General features: G+C 35.7%; 4 protein-coding genes, 1 long non-coding RNA gene, 1 other non-coding gene and 1 pseudogene across 7 annotated transcripts; 4 read left to right on the forward strand and 3 right to left on the reverse strand.

Annotated features, from left to right (window-relative positions):
• Positions 1 to 576: 576 nt before the first annotated feature.
• On the reverse strand, positions 577 to 2,111 carry LOC136821619 (uncharacterized). The gene is made up of 4 exons (XR_010848779.1): positions 2,014 to 2,111; positions 1,287 to 1,362; positions 1,092 to 1,133; positions 577 to 629 (listed from the first exon to the last, which is right to left on the reverse strand). It is a non-coding gene; the product is annotated as an uncharacterized lncRNA (long non-coding RNA).
• Positions 2,112 to 2,446: 335 nt separating this feature from the next.
• On the reverse strand, positions 2,447 to 3,127 carry LOC136821623 (oxaloacetate decarboxylase, mitochondrial-like; annotated as a pseudogene).
• A 288-nt stretch (positions 3,128 to 3,415) lies between these two features.
• LOC136821611 (oxaloacetate tautomerase FAHD1, mitochondrial-like) lies at positions 3,416 to 7,550 on the reverse strand. Its single transcript, XM_067077827.1, has 2 exons — positions 7,527 to 7,550; positions 3,416 to 4,052 (listed from the first exon to the last, which is right to left on the reverse strand). Exons 1-2 carry the CDS (start codon positions 7,548 to 7,550, stop codon positions 3,429 to 3,431), a joined length of 648 nt encoding a protein of 215 aa, XP_066933928.1. The 3' UTR covers positions 3,416 to 3,428.
• Positions 7,551 to 8,550: 1,000 nt separating this feature from the next.
• LOC136821612 (oxaloacetate tautomerase FAHD1, mitochondrial-like) lies at positions 8,551 to 9,180 on the forward strand. The gene has a single exon (XM_067077828.1). The coding sequence runs from the start codon at positions 8,551 to 8,553 to the stop codon at positions 9,178 to 9,180; it is 630 nt and encodes a 209-aa protein (XP_066933929.1).
• A 255-nt stretch (positions 9,181 to 9,435) lies between these two features.
• On the forward strand, positions 9,436 to 10,373 carry LOC136821622 (oxaloacetate decarboxylase, mitochondrial-like). Its single transcript, XM_067077838.1, has one exon. It carries the CDS (start codon positions 9,540 to 9,542, stop codon positions 10,197 to 10,199), a length of 660 nt encoding a protein of 219 aa, XP_066933939.1. The 5' UTR covers positions 9,436 to 9,539; the 3' UTR covers positions 10,200 to 10,373.
• A 162-nt stretch (positions 10,374 to 10,535) lies between these two features.
• LOC136821621 (fibrous sheath CABYR-binding protein-like) lies at positions 10,536 to 17,717 on the forward strand. 2 transcript variants are annotated; one of them, XM_067077836.1, is made up of 8 exons: positions 10,536 to 10,632; positions 11,278 to 11,353; positions 11,507 to 11,548; positions 12,011 to 12,070; positions 12,631 to 12,705; positions 13,022 to 14,569; positions 14,852 to 14,940; positions 17,444 to 17,717. In XM_067077836.1, exons 1-7 carry the CDS (start codon positions 10,591 to 10,593, stop codon positions 14,902 to 14,904), a joined length of 1,896 nt encoding a protein of 631 aa, XP_066933937.1. In that variant the 5' UTR covers positions 10,536 to 10,590; the 3' UTR covers positions 14,905 to 14,940; positions 17,444 to 17,717. The 2 variants fall into 2 exon arrangements, with proteins under 2 accessions (XP_066933937.1, XP_066933938.1); XM_067077837.1 differs by having other exon boundaries at positions 13,025 to 14,569.
• A 3,705-nt stretch (positions 17,718 to 21,422) lies between these two features.
• Positions 21,423 to 21,495, forward strand: Trnar-acg (transfer RNA arginine (anticodon ACG)). Its single transcript has one exon. It is a non-coding gene; the product is annotated as a tRNA-Arg (tRNA).
• The last annotated feature ends 3,791 nt before the right edge of the window (positions 21,496 to 25,286 follow it).

The following is a 25,286-nucleotide window of genomic DNA, read 5'->3' on the forward strand; positions in this document are numbered from 1 at the left end:
TTCTATTGCGACGCTAGAATTGAAAGATTATGGTTGTTCGTATCAACAATTGTATTAAGCTGGTGGAGGTCCCTGACGTGAGCACTGAGAAGCGTCTAAGCTGATATAAGGTTAGTTATTATTTCTATGTCAAGTGTAAGTAGATTGTATGGCTTTAAAAATTACATTAGTAGAAAGTTACGATGGTATGTAGTTGATGATCATGAAATAAACTGAATAGATACGATACTGGTGACAAAACAATGTAATGAATTAGCTCTGGTTGGACGGCCTACCTTTTGTCCTGGCCTATTCCAGTTGTGAACTAAAGTTGGTAAAAGTTGTCCTTTTTTGACGTCAATGCAAGGACCAAGCCTTTTCAAGCAAAGATTTTAAAACACCAACTTTCTTCTGCCTACTCTACTAATAATTAGAATAGGCAGGGAGGAAATTCTGCCGTCGAAACCCGAGCTTACCGAGTTAATATAGCAAGATAGAAGAAACAAATGAATGGTGTGTGTGCGTGATGGTCTGTTCTCTGATTCTAACAGAGGGACGACCTAAGGCGTCGAAAAAGAAGACACATCTTACACTCCGCTGGCGTGGGATCAGCAATGCCTCTGCTACAGCCTCCACTATAGGCGTTGTAGCTAAAAGAAGAGAATAAACATATGAAGTGAACAGTTTGATCTTCGATGTTTTGAGTGGATAATCCAGTTATCTCAAACCAGGAACCCTACTTTGGCCTAAGAGCCTTAGACAGCTCGAGAATCACTCCAAACAATGTGTGGCAGCCATATCCAACAATCAATTCCCTCCAGAACGACACTTCTCTGCATTTGGGCATCTTAAAAAGGCTAACTACGCTATACAATGGATATTATTATATTGTTCCTTTTTTTAGAGCACTTTTCATTGGTGATCATCCATCCACCTCTACTCATACTAATATACAATGGATGTCAACTGGTATGGGGTGTAAGTGACACCTTGTAAAGCGAAAACTAGGGCTGGGTGAGTTTCTCCAATGAACAGAGGAATCTTGTAAACATGGGAAAACTAAAGTAACAGATTAAAGAGCTGTAACAACAGTTAAAAACAACAAATCATACATTTCGCGTTTTCAGCAGCAACTTCAACTACTGGTGTAGATGCTAAAAGAAGAATAAGTTATTGGTAACAGTGCGCATTATTTAAAGAATATAGTTTAGCTAGAACTAGATACACAGTAAAGTTTAAAAATAAAAAATAAAAGTAATACTACAGTATCTTTAATTTTGGTATTTTAGACAACATTCAAAACATACCTTTATCGGTGACTTTGCAGGCTACAGTTCTTGCTGTTGACAGAGATCGAACAGTGGTTCTGTACACACATTGTTGCTAGAAGAGAAAACAATATATAGATTTAAGTTGTGCAAATATTTCTTGTATGGTGTAATCTGATATTGCCAAACAGGAAAAAAACAAATGGGTTTTTACGGTTTGGGTCTCCCTAACTCGAACACTAATTTGTTTGAGTTAAGAAAATGTTGAGTCATAGAATAAGGTTTAGAAGGCATTGGTTAACTGAAGGGACCATAAACCTCATTCGAGTCAAGGAGACATTCAAGTTATAAAGGTCCGAGTAAATAGACTCCACTGTTCAATGAACATAGGCTTACTTAAAGCAACTTAAAGCAACAGGAAAAATGTACATAAAGGTCACTGTTATTCAAACTCGAAGACTCTACAACAAGCAACAAAGCTTCACATCCACACTATCTAAGATCCTCACACCCAAAATAGCAACGTTACACATAATGTCAATGTTTTGACTATTGGCTTCACAGAAGCATCATTCAACTAAATTCTGCTAAGTTGTGTTTTTTCTTAAAGAATTAGAGGAAAATCATAGCAGAATAGCCAACAGACAGTATCTTAAATAAAAAAAAAAAAGCCACGTATTGGGTACTGTATATCAAAAGCAAAAAAAAAATGGGAATGTGTTTCAATCAGTTAAGAATAAAAATTAAAACAATAATTTATACATACCAATGGTTGTCGAAGAGATCTGATGAGTTGTGTGGAAGACATTGCAATTGATGTTTAGAGCAGATGATGTTATAGTACAGATATTTTGTTAATTAGCACTGAAAGATACAAACGATAGAAAAATTGTAGAATTAGGGATTTTTTCGATTCAACAAAAATATACCCCCCCTTCCAAAGTCAAAGGGTTGCTAACACAGATTTTCGGCAACAAAACTTCAGACAAGACTCACTACTAGATAAAAAAACATGATTTTGATTGTATGCGTGAAGTCTATAATATAAATTTTATGAAAATTTACAAAAGAGTGTAAAATATATAATATATATCTATGTCCCAGTATATGATTTTGGTTATCAATTGCAGATAAGCTATAATACAACTGTAAAATTTCGAAAATTTCATTTAAAATCATATTTGACAGTTTGTTTGCAATCACATATCAGATTGATTCTTGACATCAAACTGCATTTTGGTAATTCCTTCTAAAGCACATTGGATAGTGTCACCCACCTCCTTTGACAGGACCCACACCACTTGGGGTACCCGTTAAAATAATATCACCATACTCTAATTTCATTATTTTACTAATATGACTGATCAAAAATGGTAGTGAGAAAATCATATCCCGAGTATTCCCACTTTGTCGTGTAACACCATTCACTGCTAAATTAATATCAATGTTTGTTAACATCCTTAATAGCAGATTTTGGAATAACATCACTAATCGGACAAAATGTGTCCCAACATTTTGCTAATAACCAAGGATGGCTGTTCTTTTAGCGACATCTTGTAAATCCCGCTCAGTCATGTCTAGCGCAAGTAAATAACTATCAACATGGTCCATAGCTTTTTCTTCAGGGATCTTTTGATCCTTTTTTTTCCCGATAACAATACCTAATTCTACTTCATGGTGAATATTTGTACTTCCCTCAGGTACAATTACTGGTGAGCCTTCAGTAATAATACTAACAGGTGGTTTTAAAAACAATAATGGTTTCGTAGGAACAGCATTATTGAGTTCCCCTGCGCAATGTTCTTGGTAATTGCGCCCAACACAAACAATTTTACGACATATTCTCACAAGTTCTCCACGTGAAATCATACTGAATTCTATTTAAAAAAGGCTGTAAACATAGAAACAGATTTGAGAGATGTTGTAGCAAATTTTTTTAATTGAATAAATCTTTAAACTTTAAAACAGTTGACATTTAAAAAAAATCGAAGCAATCTTTACTACAAACCAGCAAAAGTACATCAAAAGAAACAAAGAATTAAAAAAATGATGACTTTATATTGTATTTTTCTGTACAAAAAAATATCAACGAGTTTGACTCAACTGATAAATCAAAATATCTATCCCTAAATTGGTTAAAAAGTACAAAACTGTTTGGTTATAATTAACTAAAATAAAAATCTAGATATATGATGAGTTGTATAAAGTTGTCTTAGTCTCTATAACTTGATTGGTGTTTATTTTTACTTCAAATTTCATGCTTTTAATTCCTTTAAAGCCACAATCAATGATATCCCCACTCTTAACGGTTGATATACCACCAGGAGTACCAGTTAAAATAAGATCACCTCTTTCCAATTTGGTAATCTTACTGGTATAACTGATCAATTGGGAAATTGAGAAATTCAAATCTTTCGTGTTGGCTGCTTGTCGGTCCTCACCATTCACTGTCAACCATAAATCAACATTATCTGGATCAGGAACTTCAGATTTGCTCAGAATTTCGCTGATCGGACAAAAGGTATCAAAGCATTTGGCCAAAAGCCATGGTTTCTTTTCATCCAAAGCCTCTTTGAAATGTGATGTTGAGGTCATGTCCAAAGCAAGGACGTAACCTTCAATATGATCCATTACTTGGTTTTCTGGGATTGAAGAACCACCTTTACTGATGACAACTCCAAGTTCTACTTCATCATGGTTGATTGTATCACATCCCTCTGGAATTCTAATAAATTCTCCTTGTGGTAGTAAACTTGTAGGGGCTTTCAGAAAAATGACAGGATTTGGGGGTGGGTGGGTTAGGCCCTTTAAATGCAAAAGCAGCACCAACTATTTTTACGACATGATGTAAACAAATCAACCTTTGATGCCATATTGTATTATCTATATAGATTCAAAAACAAAGTCTAAATCATTTTAAAGTATATTTTGAATGATATTTATACTCACTCTTCTATTATATTAACAAAAGACCAAGACCTGAATATTTAAAACTCACTGAAATATGAAGATACCATTACATCAAAGAAATAGAACTTAAAAAAGGAATCTTTTTCATAGTTTTTTAAACACTTTCAATGATCTTCTTTCAAAATTGCAAAACCAAGCTATCTGCCTAAGATAGTCCCTTCAAAATGAAATCAAGCTTATCTGGATTTTCCTTCAAAAATACGAAGTCTCTATTAATTAGGTCTGATTAGGTTGAAATTCATGTCATAGCTTGGTTTGCAATTTTGAAAGAAGATCATTGAAAGGAGCCTGGTACTTTTTAAAGTAGGTTACCTAAAAAATGTGCTTTCAATTTTGAAATTAATGTTTTCTAAACAGTATAGTTTGTAATTTTGACGGAAAATTCAAACAAAGTATGCTGCATATTTTGAAGGAACCAATCTAACCAACATGCTGCATATTTCTGATAGAAAATCCACACAAAGTATCTACAAGTAGTTTTGAAGGAAAATCTAAACAACATGTTACGTATTTTAGAAGGAAAATCTAAACAGAAAGCTGCATGGTTTGGAAAAAAAATCCAAACATCATGCTGCGTATTTTTGAAGGAAAATCCAAACAAAATGAAAGCTGCATATTTATGAAGGAAAATCCAAACAGAATGAATGCTGCATGGTTTGAGGAAAAATCCAAATATCATGCTGTGTATTTTTAAAGGAAAATCTAAACATTATGCTGCGTATTTTTGAAGGAAAAAAATCCAAACAACATGCTTCCCAACATTATGTAGAGATTTTATGGATTAAGAGGGTCTTAGTTGATTGCACAAGAAATCAATTTCCAAATTTAATGGCGATAATATCCAACTCTTTCTTATGTGTTACAGAAATGTGTTATTATCTCCCTAGCCGTAGCGAAATTAAGGATGGCTGACGAAACAACCATGAAAGTGAAGGAAAAAATTTAGAGATTCATCCATTTTTGATAATTTTAAATTTTGACGATAAAGATGGGGGTTGGGGGGGGTCATATTTGAAAATTAGCATCTATTTGACGTTTAGTCATAGGAAGAATCGATATGTGAAGGACCCCTAAAAAGAACAATCAAATTGGGGGCCTAATTGGGGAGATATTTGTATCCATCATTACCCTGCAATTCCAGAGGTGTCAATCGCACGAATCAAGTGCCAAATCAATTGAACGCAATTGAATACTTAATTGAAAAACTGCAATTCGATTGCCGAATTCAATCGAATTGCAATCGAATATTACCCAGGATTTGCTGTTCGATTGCTTCGATTACGTTTGATTTTAATCGATTATGTTAGATTACGCTCAATTGATTAAGATTGTATTAGATTTTATTCGCTTTCGTACCCGCACTTAAGCGCTCGGCTGCCCACTCAGCACTAACGGATGATCAAATTTAATTTAATTTTATTTATTCCGGGCATTTTAATGCTGGTTTTTGCTAGGTTAATTAAACAAGACACATATTCCTGTTCTTAATGAATTGTACCAAACTTTTTTGATTCTTCTTTCTATCCCAACATTGAAATTTATATAACATACAAGTCTATTTTCTTCTTATCTGTCGAGAGTGCTCGATGATATCAGAGCTTGTTCAAATTAAAGGAAAGAGACTTTGATTTATTGTTTCAGAACTTTAAGTTCGGACGACAATCATCAGCTAAATCAATACATTATATATTCCTTTATATAAGGCCACGATCACAAATAACTGATGTTCACGTTCTTTTTAGGGGAAAAATGAGTCGGTAGGTCAGAGAAAAAAAACGTCAGAAACAAAAATGAATTTTCAAATATGAGTTGGGCAAAAATCAACCATTATAAATTGAAAATAAACACTGTTTTGCAATGTTTATGTAGACGGTCTGTCACCGTGATACGATACTGCCCCTCTTTTTAAAAATATGATATCTCTGTTTCTTTGACTAGGGAGATAATAACACATTTCTGTAACACATAAGAAAGAGTTGGATATTATCGCCATTAAATTTGGAAATTGATTTCTTGTGCAATCAACTAAGACCCTCTTAATCCATAAAATCTCTACATAATGTTGGGAAGCATGTTGTTTGGATTTTTTTCCTTCAAAAATACGCAGCATAATGTTTAGATTTTAAATCTAAACATTATGCTGCGTATTTTTGAAGGAAAAAAATCCAAACAACATGCTTCCCAACATTATGTAGAGATTTTATGGATTAAGAGGGTCTTAGTTGATTGCACAAGAAATCAATTTCCAAATTTAATGGCGATAATATCCAACTCTTTCTTATGTGTTACAGAAATGTGTTATTATCTCCCTAGTCAAAGAAACAGAGATATCATATTTTTAAAAAGAGGGGCAGTATCGTATCACGGTGACAGACCGTCTACATAAACATTGCAAAACAGTGTTTATTTTCAATTTATAATGGTTGATTTTTGCCCAACTCATATTTGAAAATTCATTTTTGTTTCTGACGTTTTTTTTCTCTGACCTACCGACTCATTTTTCCCCTAAAAAGAACGTGAACATCAGTTATTTGTGATCGTGGCCTTATATAAAGGAATATATAATGTATTGATTTAGCTGATGATTGTCGTCCGAACTTAAAGTTCTGAAACAATAAATCAAAGTCTCTTTCCTTTAATTTGAACAAGCTCTGATATCATCGAGCACTCTCGACAGATAAGAAGAAAATAGACTTGTATAATGTATTATATAAATTTCAATGTTGGGATAGAAAGAATCAAAAAGTTTGGTACAATTCATTAAGATACAGGAAATATGTGTCTTGTTTAATTTAACCTAGCAAAAACCAGCATTAAAATGCCCGGAATAAATAAAATTAAATTAAATTTGATCACTCCGTTAGTGCTGAGTGGGCAGCCGAGCGCTTAAGTGCGGTACGAAAGCGAATAAAATCTAATACAATTTAATCAATTGAGCGTAATCTAACATAATCGATTAAAATCAAACGTAATCGAAGCAATCGAACAGCAAATCCTGGGTAATATTCGATTGCAATTCGATTGAATTCGGCAATCGAATTGCAGTTTTTCAATTAAGTATTCAATTGCGTTCAATTGATTTGGCACTTGATTCGTGCGATTGACACCTCTGGAATTGCAGGGTAATGATGGATACAAATCTCCCCAATTCTGCCCCCAATTTTTGTTTCTTTTAGGGGTCCTTCACATATCGATTCTTCCTATGACTAACGTCAAATAGATGCTAATTTGAAACCCCCCACCCCCATCTCTTATCGTCAAAATTTAAAATTATCAAAAATGGATGAATCTCTAAATTTTTTCCTTCACTTTCATGGTTGTTTCGTCAGCCATCCTTAATTTCGCTACGGCTAGGGAGATAATAACACATTTCTGTAACACATAAGAAAGAGTTGGATATTATCGCCATTAAATTTGGAAATTGATTTCTTGTGCAATCAACTAAGACCCTCTTAATCCATAAAATCTCTACATAATGTTGGGAAGCATGTTGTTTGGATTTTTTTCCTTCAAAAATACGCAGCATAATGTTTAGATTTTCCTTTAAAAATACACAGCATGATATTTGGATTTTTCCTCAAACCATGCAGCATTCATTCTGTTTGGATTTTCCTTCATAAATATGCAGCTTTCATTTTGTTTGGATTTTCCTTCAAAAATACGCAGCATGATGTTTGGATTTTTTTTCCAAACCATGCAGCTTTCTGTTTAGATTTTCCTTCTAAAATACGTAACATGTTGTTTAGATTTTCCTTCAAAACTACTTGTAGATACTTTGTGTGGATTTTCTATCAGAAATATGCAGCATGTTGGTTAGATTGGTTCCTTCAAAATATGCAGCATACTTTGTTTGAATTTTCCGTCAAAATTACAAACTATACTGTTTAGAAAACATTAATTTCAAAATTGAAAGCACATTTTTTAGGTAACCTACTTTAAAAAGTACCAGGCTCCTTTCAATGATCTTCTTTCAAAATTGCAAACCAAGCTATGACATGAATTTCAACCTAATCAGACCTAATTAATAGAGACTTCGTATTTTTGAAGGAAAATCCAGATAAGCTTGATTCATTTTGAAGGACTATCTTAGGCAGATAGCTTGGTTTGCAATTTTGAAAGAAGATCATTGAAAGTGTTTAAAAACTATGAAAAAGATTTCCTTTTTTAAGTTCTATTTCTTTGATGTAATGGTATCTTCATATTTCAGTGAGTTTTAAATATTCAGGTCTTGGTCTTTTGTTAATATAAATAGAAGAGTGAGTATAAATATCATTCAAAATATACTTTAAAATGATTTAGACTTTGTTTTTGAATCTATATAGATAATACAAATATGGCATCAAAGGTTGATTTGTTTACATCATGTCGTAAAATAGTTGGTGCTGCTTTTGCATTTAAAGGGCCTAACCCACCACCCCCAAATCCTGTCATTTTTCTGAAAGCCCCTACAAGTTTACTACCACAAGGAGAATTTATTAGAATTCCAGAGGGATGTGATACAATCAACCATGAAGTAGAACTTGGAGTTGTCATCAGTAAAGGTGGTTCTTCAATCCCAGAAAACCAAGTAATGGATCATATTGAAGGTTACGTCCTTGCTTTGGACATGACCTCAACATCACATTTCAAAGAGGCTTTGGATGAAAAGAAACCATGGCTTTTGGCCAAATGCTTTGATACCTTTTGTCCGATCAGCGAAATTCTGAGCAAATCTGAAGTTCCTGATCCAGATAATGTTGATTTATGGTTGACAGTGAATGGTGAGGACCGACAAGCAGCCAACACGAAAGATTTGAATTTCTCAATTTCCCAATTGATCAGTTATACCAGTAAGATTACCAAATTGGAAAGAGGTGATCTTATTTTAACTGGTACTCCTGGTGGTATATCAACCGTTAAGAGTGGGGATATCATTGATTGTGGCTTTAAAGGAATTAAAAGCATGAAATTTGAAGTAAAATAAACACCAATCAAGTTATAGAGACTAAGACAACTTTATACAACTCATCATATATCTAGATTTTTATTTTAGTTAATTTATAACCAAACAGTTTGTACTTTTTAACCAATTTAGGGATAGATATTTTGATTTATCAGTTGAGTCAAACTCGTTGATATTTTTTGTACAGAAAAATACAATATAAAGTCATCATTTTTTTAATTCTTTGTTTCTTTTGATGTACTTTTGCTGGTTTGTAGTAAAGATTGCTTCGATTTTTTTAAATGTCAACTGTTTTAAAGTTTAAAGATTTATTCAATTAAAAATTTGCTACAACATCTCAAATCTGTTTCTATGTTTACAGCCTTTAAATAGAATTCAGTATGATTTCACGTGGAGAACTTGTGAGAATATGTCGTAAAATTGTTTGTGTTGGGCGCAATTACCAAGAACATTGCGCGGAACTCAATAATGCTGTTCCTACGAAACCATTATTGTTTTTAAAACCACCTGTTAGTATTATTACTGAAGGCTCACCAGTAATTGTACCTGAGGGAAGTACAAATATTCACCATGAAGTAGAATTAGGTATTGTTATCGGGAAAAAAGGATCAAAGATCCCTGAAGAAAAAGCTATGGACCATGTTGATAGTTATTTACTTGCGCTAGACATGACTGAGCGGGATTTACAAGATGTCGCTAAAAAGAACAGCCATCCTTGGTTATTAGCAAAATGTTGGGACACATTTTGTCCGATTAGTGATGTTATTCCAAAATCTGCTATTAAGGATGTTAACAACATTGATATTAATTTAGCAGTGAATGGTGTTACACGACAAAGTGGGAATACTCGGGATATGATTTTCTCACTACCATTTTTGATCAGTCATATTAGTAAAATAATGAAATTAGAGTATGGTGATATTATTTTAACGGGTACCCCAAGTGGTGTGGGTCCTGTCAAAGGAGGTGACACTATCCAATGTGCTTTAGAAGGAATTACCAAAATGCAGTTTGATGTCAAGAATCAATCTGATATGTGATTGCAAACAAACTGTCAAATATGATTTTTAAATGAAATTTCGAAATTTTACAGTTGTATTATAGCTTATCTGCAATTGATAACCAAAATCATATACTGGGACATAGATATTATATTATATATTTTTACACTCTTTTGTAAATTTTCATAAAATTATAATTATAGACTTCACGCATACAATCAAAATCATGTTTTTTTATCTAGTAGTGAGTCTTGTCTGAAGTTTTGTTGCCGAAAATCTGTGTTAGCAACCCTTTGACTTTGGAAGGGGGGGTATATTTTTGTTGAATCGAAAAAATCCCTAATTCTACAATTTTTCTATCGTTTGTATCTTTCAGTGCTAATTAACAAAATATCTGTACTATAACATCATCTGCTAAACATCAATTGCAATGTCTTCCACACAACTCATCAGATCTCTTCGACAACCATTGGTATGTATAAATTATTGTTTTAATTTTTATTCTTAACTGATTGAAACACATTCCCATTTTTTTTTTTTGCTTTGATATACAGTACCAATACGTGGCTTTTTTTTAATTTAAAGATACTGTCTGTTGGCTATTCTGCTATGATTTTCCTCTAAATTCTTTAAGAAAACACAACTTAGCAGAATTTAGTTGAATGATGCTTCTGTGAAGCCAATAGTCAAACATTGACATTATGTAGTAACGTTGCTATTTTGGGTGTGAGGATCTTAGATAGTGTGGATGTGAAGCTTTGTTGATTGTTGTAGAGTCTTCGAGTTTGAATAACAGTGACCTTATGTACATTTTTCCTGTTGCTTTAAGTTGCTTTAAGTAAGCCTATGTTCATTGAACAGTGGAGTCTATTTACTCGGACCTTTATAACTTGAATGTCTCCTTGACTCGAATGAGGTTTATGGTCCCTTCAGTTAACAATGCCTTCTAAACCTTATTCTATGACTCAACATTTTCTTAACTCAAACAAATTAGTGTTCGAGTTAGGGAGACCCAAACCGTAAAACCCATTTGTTTTTTTCCTGTTTGGCAATATCAGATTACACCATACAAGAAATATTTGCACAACTTAAATCTATATATTGTTTTCTCTTCTAGCAACAATGTGTGTACAGAACCACTGTTCGATCTCTGTCAACAGCAAGAACTGTAGCCTGCAAAGTCACCGATAAAGGTATGTTTTGAATGTTGTCTAAAATACCAAAATTAAAGATACTGTAGTATTACTTTTATTTTTTATTTTTAAACTTTACTGTGTATCTAGTTCTAGCTAAACTATATTCTTTAAATAATGCGCACTGTTACCAATAACTTATTCTTCTTTTAGCATCTACACCAGTAGTTGAAGTTGCTGCTGAAAACGCGAAATGTATGATTTGTTGTTTTTAACTGTTGTTACAGCTCTTTAATCTGTTACTTTAGTTTTCCCATGTTTACAAGATTCCTCTGTTCATTGGAGAAACTCACCCAGCCCTAGTTTTCGCTTTACAAGGTGTCACTTACACCCCATACCAGTTGACATCCATTGTATATTAGTATGAGTAGAGGTGGATGGATGATCACCAATGAAAAGTGCTCTAAAAAAAGGAACAATATAATAATATCCATTGTATAGCGTAGTTAGCCTTTTTAAGATGCCCAAATGCAGAGAAGTGTCGTTCTGGAGGGAATTGATTGTTGGATATGGCTGCCACACATTGTTTGGAGTGATTCTCGAGCTGTCTAAGGCTCTTAGGCCAAAGTAGGGTTCCTGGTTTGAGATAACTGGATTATCCACTCAAAACATCGAAGATCAAACTGTTCACTTCATATGTTTATTCTCTTCTTTTAGCTACAACGCCTATAGTGGAGGCTGTAGCAGAGGCAATTGCTGATCCCACGCCAGCGGAGTGTAAGATGTGTCTTCTTTTCGACGCTTAGGTCGTCCCTCTGTTAGAATCAGAGAACAGACACATCACGCACACACACCATTCATTTGTTTCTTCTATCTTGCTATATTAACTCGGTAAGCTCTGGTTTCGACGGCAGAATTTCCTCCCTGCCTATTCTAATTATTAGTAGAGTAGGCAGAAAGTTGGTGTTTAAAATCTTTGCTTGAAAAGGATTGGTCATTGCATTGACGTCAAAAAAGGACAACTTTTACCAACTTTAGTTCACAACTGGAATAGGCAGGACAAAAGGTAGGCCGTCCAACCAGAGCTAATTCATTACATTGTTTTGTCACCAGTATCGTATCTATTCAGTTTATTTCATGATACATCAACTACATACCATCGTAACTTCTACTAATGTAATTTATATAAAGCCAATAACAATCTACTTACACTTGACATAGAAATAATAAACTAACCTTATATCAGCTTAGACAGCTTATCAGTGATCACGTCAGGTGACACTCCAACAGATTAATACAATTGTTGATACGAACAACCATAATCTTTTCAATTATAGCTGTCGCAATAGAATCGGAAGCAGTCGCCGAAGAAACCGTCGAAGCTGTCTCTGAAGTTGCCGAAGCCGTTGAATGTATGCAAACCAATTAACAGTTTAGACGTTTAGAAACTCTCTCTTAGTATGAGAAGTTTATAGCATACACGTACACCGTTCGTCTGTATTTTCCGTATAAATTGCTCTTTCGTTATACTGTAGTACCATAGTAATATCTTTAGATCTAGCTATCTTGTCTGCTTTACTTACCTGCTTTATCGTTGTCATCGCGTGGAATGTAGACGTTTAGAAATCTTCTCTTAGAACGAGAAGAAGGGGTCCAACATACACACACAACATTTGTTATGAACTTGTATTAAGTTCAACTCTAAAGTGTGTTTCAATATTCTTGTAGCAGTTGTCGAGGAAGTTGCTGCCGAAACTGCAGTTGTTGAGGAAGCTGCTGCCGAAACTACAGTTGTCGAGGAAGCTGCTGCTGAAACTGAAGCAGTCATTGAGGAGGCTGCTGCCGAAACTGAAGCAGTCGTCGAGGAAGTTGCTGCTGAAACTGAAGCTGTTGTCGAGGAGGTAGCTGCTGAAACTGAAGCCATCGTCGAAGAGGCTGCTGCCGAGACTGAAGCAGTTGTTGAGGAAGTTGTTGCCGAAACTGAAGCCATCGTCGAAGAGGCTGCTGCTGAAACTGAAGCAGTCGTCGACGAAATTGTTGCCGAAACTGAAGCCATCGTCGAAGAGGCTGCTGCCGGGACTGAAGCAGTTGTTGAGGAAGTTGTTGCCGAAACTGAAGCCATCGTCGAAGAGGCTGCTGCTGAAACTGAAGCAGTCGTCGAGGAAGTTGTTGCAGAAACTGAAGCCATCGTCGAGGAGGCTGCTGCTGAAACTGAAGCAGTCGTCGAGGAAGTTGTTGCCGAAACTGAAGCCATCGTCGAAGAGGTTGTTGCTGAAACTGAAGCTGTTGTCGAAGAGGCTGCTGCCGAGACTGAAGCAGTTGTTGAGGAAGTTGCTGCCGAAACTGAAGCCATCGTCGAAGAGGTTGTTGCTGAAACTGAAGCAGTCGTTGAGGAGGCTGCTGCCGAGACTGAAGCAGTTGTTGAGGAAGTTGCTGCCGAAACTGAAGCCATCGTCGAAGAGGTTGTTGCTGAAGCTGAAGCAGTCGTCGAGGAAGTTGTTGCTGAAACTGAAGCAGTCATCGAAGAGGCTGCTGCTGAAACTGAAACAATTATTGAGGAAGTTGCTGTCGAAGCTGAAGTAGTCGTCGAGGAGGTAGCTGCTGCTGAAACTGAAGCTGTTGTTGAGGAGGCTGCTGCTGAAACTGAAGCAGTCATCGAGGAAGTTGCCGCTGAGACTGAAGCAGTTGTCGAGGAAGTCGCTGCCGAAACTGAAGCGGTTGTCGAGGAGGCTGCCGCTGAAACTGAAGCAGTTGTCGAGGAGGCTGCCGCTGAAACTGAAGCAGTTGTCGAGGAACTCACTGCCGAAACTGAAGCGGTTGTCGAGGAGGCTGCCGCTGAAACTGAAGCAGTTGTCGAGGAGGCTGCTGCTGAAACTGAAGCAGTCGTCGAGGAAGTTGTTGCTGAGACTGAAGCAGTCGTCGAAAAAGTTACTGCAGATTCTGAAGCAGTCATCGAAGAGGCAGCTACTGAAACTGAAACAGTCGTCGATGAGGTAGCCCCTGAAGTAGAAGCAGTCGCTGAAGAGGCAGCCCCTGAAGTAGAAGCAGTCGCTGAAGAGGCAGCCCCTGAAGTAGAAGCCGTCGCTGAGGAGGCAGCCCCTGAAGTAGAAGCAGTCGCTGAGGAGGCAGCCCCTGAAGTAGAAGCAGTCGTTGAGGAGGCAGCCCCTGAAGTAGAAGCAGTCGCTGAGGAGGCAGCCCCTGAAGTAGAAGCAGTTGTTGAGGAGGTAGCTCCTGAGCCAGAGGTTGTAGCAGAAGAGGCATCTGCTGGACCAGAGAGTATGTTGTTAATGCTCTTAAATTTTTACGCCCTTAATAGTTGTCTTTGGTTTGATTTTCCCAGCAATCTCGAGTTCGTTATCCTCTGATCTTTAATTAAGTGCGTCTGAACTTTGCTTTTCTTTCTCTTCCCTTAGAAAAGGGCAAATGAATTGAACTTTAGAAACTGCTGCTTTCTTCATCTCCTGCGATTTTCTGAGTCCTTTTCCTAGCTCTACTTTTACTATCCACTAATACTGAATACTGATAATAATTTTCTGTAATTTATTTGTCCTTTTCTAGAACCAGAGCCGAAAACTCTTTGGGAAAAGATTAAACGAATCTTCAATTTTTAAGTCGTCGGCAAACTCAGTTGACGGCGTAGTAGTGAAGTATGTCGTGTTTTATCGTTATATTTAACCTTAGATTAGATTTTCAACTTGGTTGGACATGAATAATTCTAACGAGGGAAATCTGTATATTATTTCAACGGTTTCTTATATCAACTTGGCTACTTCTTCTCTTGCAATTTTAAGGGTGTCAATATTGTCTGTTTTTTCTTTTCAAATAACGTCATTCATCGTCAATTTACCTTTATAAACCCTGGACCAAGCTATTTCCACCATATTTGATCGGAGTTTTTATGAAAGTGGTACCCGCAAAGAATTTATAGTTAAGATTTTGTTTGACAACAAACGGCGCTACATCACTTGCGTGCAAGCGAAAGTAGATCTAGCGCTCTCGATGCGGGTACCACTTTCAAAAATATTCCGATCAAAATATGTTGGTTGGCCGGGACTGAGAAACTGCCTCCGGGGTTTATGTAAAGCTCAATCAACTATGAATTATGAATCATTTCTAAGTTCAACGTATTCTGATAATGTAATATCAAGTCTCAAATTGAATGCAATCCCTCTGTATCTTTCAATGATCGGAGGGCTTCTTTGAGTCAGTAACGCCATAGTATAAGAAAGCCGCGGCTGGAATGATGACGCTATTGTTTTTGTCGTTAATGGATGTTTTATCTGTGTCTCCGTGATTTATAAGAACTAAATCTAAGCTAGCAAAATCTTCAACCTGAAAAGTGTTTATAAAATTCAATTAAAGAATAATTACTTTTCAAGTCTTAGATTTTTCTCACTGCCCTCTAATTAGCTTGTTCGAAGTATATTCTTATAAATTCCAGATAAAATTTTAAAAATTTAGGACCAAATAACGCACATTTTAATACAAGAACTAATTTTCAAATGTTAAACTTTGAATGCTTGCCGTCATCTCAATACTGTTGATTTTCGAATGAAGTTTTCAAGAATACTGCTTGAATATTGATTTTTTAATATCAGTAAGAATTGTTCAAAATAATCAGGAAGGCACTTCGAAGCACTTAATTTTCTTCAAGTTCTTAAAGCACTGACATTCTGTTCGCTCTAATATTTTAAACCGAAACTCTTTTCTTTTACTTTGATATTATGAATGCGTGAATTATCAAGAGATTTGTGTTTATGAGCAAAATTACGTCTTACGAGGGACTTTGTTAAAAGTCAGATTAAATTGACAATGGAAATTGTCATTGAACCATAAAAAAATTCGTTCTTACGACATAGATAGAACAACAGAAATTCAACTGAACTCATTCCAGCCGCGGCTTTCTTATACTATGGTAACGCTTTTCAGGTAATTAACGCTCATTACCATATCTAGGCTTTGCTTACTTTTAGGTGTACACACTTTCACGAGCAGAAACTTTCGCGAGGTCGAAAAATCGTAACATTTACTTTCGCGAATTTGACAAAAAAAATTTTCGTTAGCATAAACTTTCGCGAATGAGGTATATTTTTAGTAGAAAATTCAAGTTTTCGGTGCATAAAACCAGTTTTTGATGGACTTTCGCATAATATCTACACTAAATTTTATCCTTGTTATCATCAAGACGTTTACTTTCGCGACAAGGGCTAAAATTCGCGAAAATCGTTTCTGCTCGCGAAAGTTTGTACGCCTAATAAAGTAGTTGCCTGTCAACAGTAATATTGTTAAAAGGTTTTTAGGCCGCTAATGATAAAGAAAATTGTGTGAGGTATTTCAAATGACCTGCAACTTATATAGCTCGCCTATAACATATCACACAAGAATAACTGTGCCGTAGTGTACTCTTCTGACTTTTTCACTCAGGTTTATTTATCTCAATTTCAAAAGTATTTCTAATCTTTCTACTAGTTTTGCCTTAAAATGGAAAGACGTGAAAAATTTTAAAGGTATAATGAGATATTTGGCCTCCAGATATTTTCCAAAGTCCTGAGAGAAACAACCGAAAACTTTTCAGTGCGGATAAGCACAATATAAAAACATATCTGATTATACCTTTAATTTTTTTAACGACTTTCCATTTCAAAGCAAATCTTAAGGTATTAAGGTATGTTTACACCTTTCTTAACACAATATTTTTAATTGGTCATATCTACGTCAAAAGTATTTTCTGACAAAAAAATCAAAAAAAAGGTGTACACATACCTTACTCTTAGGTGCCAAATAAACAGGGGGAGTTGAAAGATTTTCAACATTTTAATAAACGGGGGTGACGTAATTGCCGGGGGGTTGGAAATTGTACTTCTGAAAACCCAAAAATAAGGTAAATATAGGCTAAAATCAGGCTATTTAGAGCAAAATAAGGGACCTTCTCTTTGACAGCTTAAAATATTCTTAAAAATTAATAAACGGGGGGGTCCTAATTAGTTCCGGGGGGTTAGAAACTTCTCGAAAAATTAACAAGCGGGGGGGGGGCGTTTATAAGAAAAGAAAGGCTCAAAATAGTTGGAGCTAAAATTAAGAGCTGATAGTAGTACGCGCTCATTATCATAATAACTACTTATCATTTTTCTTTGTTTCTCGTTTCCCCAGGTAGAGTAGACATAGGAGCCAAACAGCCATCGCCAGCAGCTGAACCATCCATTCCACAAGATCAAGCAGCATTCGACGCGTACAATGCAAATTACAAATGTCCGGAATATTACAAACACGATGAATTCGCGTTTTACGATATCGAAAACGATATGCAATCGAGTCGAATCGAGCAACCTAGTGCTTTATAATAGTTGTTGTTTTAACAAAGAAAATTGGTGTTTTTTTAGATTTTGTTGCTAACTTGGAACTTGTTCATACTATTGAAATGTAGATTATGATTGTACAATAACTCAATAAATTGGATCTTGGAGATTCATGTTCGCGTTGAAATAATGTTTTGGATAAATAGCAGTAGATTTTCAAATAATCTCTTGGAGATGGAAACACCATTTTGATTGATGGATGTCGCTGATTGGTTCAGTAGAAAATATTTTATTTTACATTTTAGATGTATTAGGTGTTAGTTTTTACAACCAAACTGGTAGTAGATAGCAAACCTTTTTATGATGAACCTAGTTTAGGTTATTAAAATTTCCAAATTGTGGAAAATTGAATAGATGCTTATTTGAAAATTATAATGTAAATACATTACTTTTCTTAAGTAAAACTGAATATGTTATATGGCTGATTGCGTCGATTGATTTATTTCCTGCTCCATTTTCCTTCTTTCGGGTTTGGATTCGTAACCGTTTTTTAATTTTGTTATCGTGGTTAGGGGCCATCCATATAGTACGTACGCAGTGAAGGGGGGAGAGGGGGTTTAGCAAAAGCGTACATCTATTGTTTAAATGACATCATTTCTATTGTTCTCTGCGTACAAGGGGGGAGGGGTTACTTTGTTTATGTTTTCTTAATTGCCTGATATATTGGGGGTATTTAGCCCGGTGGGTGGCACTTAGGCAAAATAGGTGCTGGTTATGTGCGAGCCATAAGGGTCCCTTTTTAACAACCTCGAAAGTCTCTCAAGGGAGTACAAAAACCATTAAAAAGCAAATTGAGTCTCTGTAAGGGTCCAAAATTCACAAAAAATAGAAATTCCTCTCTCAAAGGGTCATGATTTTCAAAATTTGGGACAAAAAACGAGTGAAAATCGACAAAAATTTTCAGAAAAGTCTCTCTAAGGGTCCCAAAAACGCCAATTTTTACTCTCTTTAAGGGTCGATTTTCGAGTTTTGGCTCGGACATACCCTCACCTCGTAAACCTAGTACGGGGGGGGATGCCCTAATACAAATCTCTTTCAATTGATTTTTCCAATTACCCTTGTTTACTAAGCACCTGCTGAGAGCGTAAACCCATTGAGTTTCAAGCCCGAAGGGCTAGAGGTCAATCTCTAACCTTTCTCAGGCAAGAAAAATTGAAGCCTTAAAATATGCGCCGTATTTTTGATGACGGATTGAATCTAGCAATTCCTTTGTTTTCGAGTGATATATTTTTCGAAATTAAGCGGTAAATTTTAGTTTCAATCTGTCATTTGTGTAAAAACCAGGCGGGTCGCTCAAGGCCGCGCAACTTTGGTAGGATCTGTTGGCTTCAAATCCTACCAAAGAGATTGACCTCTAGCCCTTCGGGCTTGAAACTCAATGCGTAAACCCTATCAGACAGCACATTGAATTTTTTGGATACCTATACCTTAAAGAGGAAAAATTTTAAACTTAGGTAAAATTTAGTCGACGAAATCTTTGTCACTACTTCCTTGAGATGTTGACCAGAGAGGTTTTTCACCAGGGAAAACTTTGTCACTCGCCTAAAATGTTCCTAAAATTTGGTATAAAAGATCCGACAACATTCCGTCAAAATTTCATTTCTTCTGTTTTGAATTACTTGGAGGGTACGGTAGTGCCGCCCTTAAGGGTACCTATTTGGGATTCCCAAAGTCCCACTAAGGGTCGGAAAAATAGGAAAATTTCAACTTTTTACCCCCGGAGTGATCGAAATTTGGTCTAATTTGTCCCAATGCAAATAGGGTCGTAAAATTCACAAAATTTTCCTTTGCTTTCCCCTTTTTAATTTTAGTCCCGGTTTAGTCCAAGGGTCGAAAGTCGGGTGGCACCCACAGATCTGTAAAGCCCGAAGGGCTAGATATGCAACTTTAAGCTTTCTCCAGCAAAAAAAGTGAAGCAGAAAATTGACTTTTTAAATTTCGTGTCCGCGGATAGGAACTAGCATTTTAATTGTTTTTGGAGCGCGAGATCAAAAAAAGTAGGCGGCAAACGCTATTTCACATCTCTCAAACCGGTGAAATTGCATATTTTAGTCACGTGACTTTGGTAGGAAATCCTTCCAAACGAGTGTGATAAATTGCGTGGGTTGCGTGCCTTCGTGGGTCGGAAAAAAATTCGTGGGTCCATGAAAAAAATTCGTGGGTCCATGAATAAAATTCGTAGGTTCTGAAAAAAAATTCGTGGGTCCATGAAAAAAATTCGTGGGTTCTGAAAAAAAATTCGTGGGTCCATGAAAAAAATTCGTGGGTTCTGAAAAAAAAGTTCGTGGGTTCACAAAAAAAATTCGTGGGTTCACAAAAAAAATTTGTGGGTTCACAAAAAAAATTCGTGGGTCCATGAAAAAAATTCGTGGTTTTTTTTTTCATGGACCCACGAATTTTTTTCATGGACCCACGAATTTTTTTTCAGAACCCACGAATTTTTTTCATGGACCCACGAATTTTTTTTCAGAACCTACGAATTTTATTCATGGACCCACGAATTTTTTTCCGACCCACGAAGGCACGCAACCCACGCAATTTATCACACTCCTTCCAAACCTAGGCTTCACTTTTCGATAAAAGTCGCTTATCTAGCCCTCCGGGCTTTACAGATCTGTGGTGGCACCCCCTCCCTGTCAGCTCGCAAAAAAAATTTCCTATAATCTTGAATTTTCCGATCCTTGCCGTCTGGCATATACCCAGCCTGCTGAGCACCCTAGGTGGTAGTAGGGCAAAATGGGTTACGGGGATGCACCCTTGGTCAGGGTACCGTTTTTAACCTCCATGAGTCCCAGGTAGAGTCGCAAAAACACCAAAATAGAAAAATCAGTCCCTCAGAGGGTGCCTTTTTTGGAAAATTTGGGGAAAAGTTTTGCAAAAAACGAGTCCCACTTTCGAACCACAGCGGAGCACCTCCGTCGGGGTCGGCAAGGTTAGTTGTTACGAGCTGATTTACCAACAGAAGTACCCCCCCCCCCAGGGCGTCTTTTATAGCTGGGAATTGAAATTCCTTTGTTTTTAAGTCATAAATTTAGTGGGGATCGGAAAAATACCCGGGAGAGGGGCTACTAGGGCTGGCGGATGAGGGGTATGTGCGGATGGGACCTCAAAAACCGACCCTTAGGGACTGATTTTTGCTGAAAAGGTGACAGTTAAAGATTTATTTGAAAAATTTTCTTCGATTACCCTTACAGATACAATTTTATACAATTTTTTCACTCTAAATAAAAAATTTCCTAGAAATCGTGAATTTCCCAACCCTTTAATACTAAGAGACTAAAATTGTTCCCTCCATTACTTTTTGCTTTATTTCTACGCCTCTACGATGTCTGAATTAGTCGTCTAGCTTACTAGACTGCCCTTAGAGAGACTAATTTACTAATTTATCAATTTAAATCTTTCTGATTTTTGCGACCCTAAGAATTAGAGAGACTTTGAAAGTTAAAAGAACCGACCCTTACCGTCCGCACATACCCAGCACCCATTTTTGCCTAAGCCTAATTATATCCCTCCCCCCTCTCTGTCCCGGGAAAAACAGCATAATATTTTGCAGTGAGGGTAGGTTTATTTAATTATTTTATGTATTTTCAGTGGGAACAAAAATTGGAGTATAATTTTCCAATTTGCCAATTTTTCTAGTGAGAAGTCGGTTCCAGTCGGTCTGTGAGAAGGGGGTGTATTTATAATGACTTTATTTGATTTTTGGCACACATAAGCCACCATGTATCAGATCAATTCAGAAACACTATTATAAATGAGGCAATTGTTTCCATGGCCTCGTGGCCCAACGGATAAGGCATCTGACTACGAATCAGGGGATTCCAGGTTCGAATCCTGGCGAGGTCGTAACTTTTTAATTTTTTACGTTTTTATGATTCTACTATGAACCTCCGATTTGCACACCCGACATGACATTTAGAAGAGTGCTTAAGTGGAAAAAAATAAAGCATTTCTCTGTACACACTAACCTTGTCCCTGTCTATACCAGGCTTTATAACGCTGATCAGGATGCCAACTATCGGTAAGCATAAAAGCATAAAAGAGACTGTAGTAACACGACGCAAGGGAATGTGGGCTGCACACGTCCAGGAGAAAAATGCTGGGAGGTTACTTTTGAATATCCTTCTAGCAGCTACTTCAAAAGAGTATTTTAAGATTTTAAATTTTATGAAATAATTTTTAGCATTTGATTGACAGGTTAAACGATTGATTGACAAAGCACAATCTCATAATTTGATTGACAGTTTTTTATGTTTGATTGACAGCTGCGATCTTTGAATTTGATTGACATTTTTGAAAATCGATGTTTGACAAAAGAAAGGTTCATGCAGTCAAGAGCAGCCGCCGGCATATTTTTTTGAATTATCTGTTCTTTTTTTCAGGAGAGTAAATTTTATGGATAAATCTAAGAGAGACTTTCCTCTAAACACCCGGGTAAAATCCAGGGGTCGCCTTAAAGACATCTGTTCTTGGAAAAACACATACAATTTTCCAGCGGACAATCTATTCAAAAAATCCAGGAGCTAAATTGTGAAAAACACAACCAGATGCCAAATTTTTTTAACCAGGGAGCTTCATAATTTTCTTAAAAAAGGTCTCATTTTCTAGGGGTATTTTAACTTTCTTAGAGAATAGCTGTTATATTTTCCAGGAGTCCCATTTTTTCCAAGAACAGATGATATAATCAAGGAGAGCCCAGGATGCAGAACATATAGCGGTTTTTTCCAGGAGAAAGGGACCTCAAGAACAGATATTTCATACTTCCTAGCCGGTGGCTGCTCTTGTGCAGTTGACAAGAAGTATTTTGAAGGTGCATAAGAAAAAACTATTTAAGAACATAATCGAAAAGCCTTTGGATCTTCCTAACTTTTTTAGTTTGAAGCCTAAAAATTGTCTTAAAGATTATTATTTTCACTAATTTGTAAGTGTTTTTGTCAATTTTTTTTTGTGTTAGAGTCCACAAAGCCTTTAAATGTTCATAACTTGTTCTTAAAATTTTATCCATTGATTTGACTTATTTTTTCCATTGGTAGGGGGGGTCTCGCTTAGTCACACAGGGATGTATGATCAATCATTCCTACACGCTTTTTTTATAAGAATGGTGTTTTTTCATTTCTTCATGGATATTCTTAACTTTTTGAAAAATGCTATTCTTAGGTTAGGATCGAAATTTTACCTAAATTAGAGTGAGAGAGTGAATCATCCTATCAAAGGAACTGGCCTAAAATGTAAAATATTCCAATGTAAAACATTATTTTACCTAAATTTACCATGTTATGAATACCTGAAGTATTGATCCTTACTCGGGGATAATCGGCAGTTTACAGTTAAAAGCCTAAAAGACTCTAAAAATGGCATTCTTAGCGGGTTCTGTTGCCGAATTCCATGATGGTGATAATCTTAGCATATTCTTATTTTTTTGGCCAATTTCATCATAAATATTCTTATAAAGTATATTCTTATTAAAAAACCGTGTACTCCATCAGCCCCATTTTAAATGTACATGTACATCACTATTATTTTGCTGCCATGGTGACCATATTGGAACCAAACGTTTTTTATAAGAACATTTTTATTAGAATACGAGGCTGAACTTTGAGCAAACGTAAGAACAAATTAAGAACAATTTTAGGCAAAATTCTCAGTGAGTATACTTATTTTTAGGCTGGTGATAGGTACTTAAGTAAAAAAGAAACTAAATTTATTGATAACAACACATTAAGAATATTTGGGTCTATAATTTATGAATAAGAACATCCAAGCTTCATTTAACTTTATTGGTTCTTATAAAAAAAGACAATTTTACCTTCATTTTTCAGCGATTGGAAAATACAAACTGTTATTTATGTATTGCGGTTATGTTTAATACTGAATTAGAGATTATACAATTCTTTAATAAAAACAAATTTCAATTTATTGATAGATTGATGGATTGAATCTAAAATAACTACTAAAGAGAAAAGCCGTCACAAAAAAAAACGAATCAACAAGCAAAAGTCAAAATAAATTAATTTAAGTTAAGCAAGGTCATTGTTGATGATTTTAAAAATTATTAAACTTCAATAATTTTGTAAAAGAAGAACTTAACATATCAGAAATCAAGATATTTCTGCAGAACTTTCTATAGAAAATATACTACGCTACCAATATATGTCAGCTATATAAACTCTTGTTGATTTTACAGTGCAGAAACAGCAGCATATTTCTGTAAACTTGAAACGAATTTTTAGTATAGAAGAAGATATAGTGTAAACTGAAGATCGTAACGAAAAGTTGCGTGAAACTTTGAGTATCAAACAATTATAATCTCAACTTTAAGTTATTGTGTAAACTCTTGTTCAAAAATATTTCCGTTAATCTCACCATGAAATCATCGCGTTTGCAGTTGTTGGTCTTTATAATATGGACTTTATTATGGCAAGCATCATCAGCAAGAGATATGTGGGATCCAGCTCTCCGAAATCATACATCGCGCGTCCAACAAAAACATACAGCGTTAATCACTACGAAGACGATGCGTTTTAAAAACATAAAAGCAGGTAAGGATTTATAGTCTAAGTACACCTTTTCGGCTTCTGGGCTTCATGTAAAAGATTTCTTTCGAAAGAAACTCACTTCAATTACACTTGAAGGTTTTTGGGGAATTCGTAAATAGTAAACTGCATACTGATACAGTCTGCTAGACATTGATAAGGTAATATTTGCTCTTCATCTTTGATTCTTTCTACAGTGATTAGATTGACACATGCGCGATAAAATTTCTATTATTGGTCTTCAGAGGTTAATATATTCTTTGAAAACTTAACCTCTGATACTCGGGGTAGCAATTAGCGGCTATGGTCGAAAAGGTGTATTAGAAGCAATCCAAGGCATAATCTACTCAATATATTGCCTCTGGAAATACTACCTGTCATATACCTCGTATATAACGGTCCGCAAACTACAATGTTGAATGTTTTTGAATTGATTCAATCGCGCATGCTCGGTGTATATCACGGTTAGGGCTAAGGATTTTTGTTTACTTTCTGACAAAAAGGTTGTATGATATCATGATAGTCAAGGCTTTAGGCTGTGAATGAATTAGATAAGATGCAATCCTAGTAAGAACCATAGTTGCATTGACACGGATGTGGAGCAAGATTGGTCAGAAAGAGGAAAAGAAAAACACTTTTTTGCTTATATCAGCATAATATAATCGATATAACAATAAGCAGACACTGTCCTGATATGAAACGGACATTTATGTAAAAATGCCCTCTTTTGACTTCAATGCAACTACTTTTTTTTGTAAAAATATGTTCAATCGGGCAAGAAACTTAATGATAAAAATTAACAGAAGCATTTTTTATTTTTGTTAAAAATTTATTACAAGACATTTTTAACTGAGGATGATGCTCGGAGAGCATCGAAACGTCTTGTAATAAATTTTTAACAAAAATAAAAAATGCTTCTGTTAATTTTTATCATTAACTACTTTTTTCAATTTTTTCCAAGCATAGATTTTAACAGCCAACTTTGTGTCCACTTCCTGCCTACTCTAACAATTAGAATAGGCAGAGATCAGAAAGTCGGCCATCTAAACTAGAGCTTACAGTATGTAAAAATAAAACCTTCAAGGTATCTTCTGTTTTGTATTT

Source organism: Clytia hemisphaerica, unplaced genomic scaffold, assembly GCF_902728285.1.
Source record: "Clytia hemisphaerica strain Z4C2 unplaced genomic scaffold, Clytia hemisphaerica genome assembly, whole genome shotgun sequence".
NCBI classification, from domain to species: domain Eukaryota; kingdom Metazoa; phylum Cnidaria; class Hydrozoa; order Leptothecata; family Clytiidae; genus Clytia; species Clytia hemisphaerica.

Coding starts and splice junctions, on each gene's coding strand:
- LOC136821611 (XM_067077827.1), bottom strand. CDS start 7,550: ATGGCTGACGAAACAACCATGAAA. Junction 4,053..7,526: donor CTGACGAAACAACCATGAAA/GTGAAGGAAAAA, acceptor TTGCATTTAAAG/GGCCTAACCCACCCACCCCC.
- LOC136821612 (XM_067077828.1), top strand. CDS start 8,551: ATGGCATCAAAGGTTGATTTGTTTACATCATGTCGTAAAATAGTTGGT.
- LOC136821622 (XM_067077838.1), top strand. CDS start 9,540: ATGATTTCACGTGGAGAACTTGTGAGAATATGTCGTAAAATTGTTTGT.
- LOC136821621 (XM_067077836.1), top strand. CDS start 10,591: ATGTCTTCCACACAACTCATCAGATCTCTTCGACAACCATTG. Junction 12,071..12,630: donor TGATCCCACGCCAGCGGAGT/GTAAGATGTGTC, acceptor TTTCAATTATAG/CTGTCGCAATAGAATCGGAA. Junction 12,706..13,021: donor AGTTGCCGAAGCCGTTGAAT/GTATGCAAACCA, acceptor ATATTCTTGTAG/CAGTTGTCGAGGAAGTTGCT.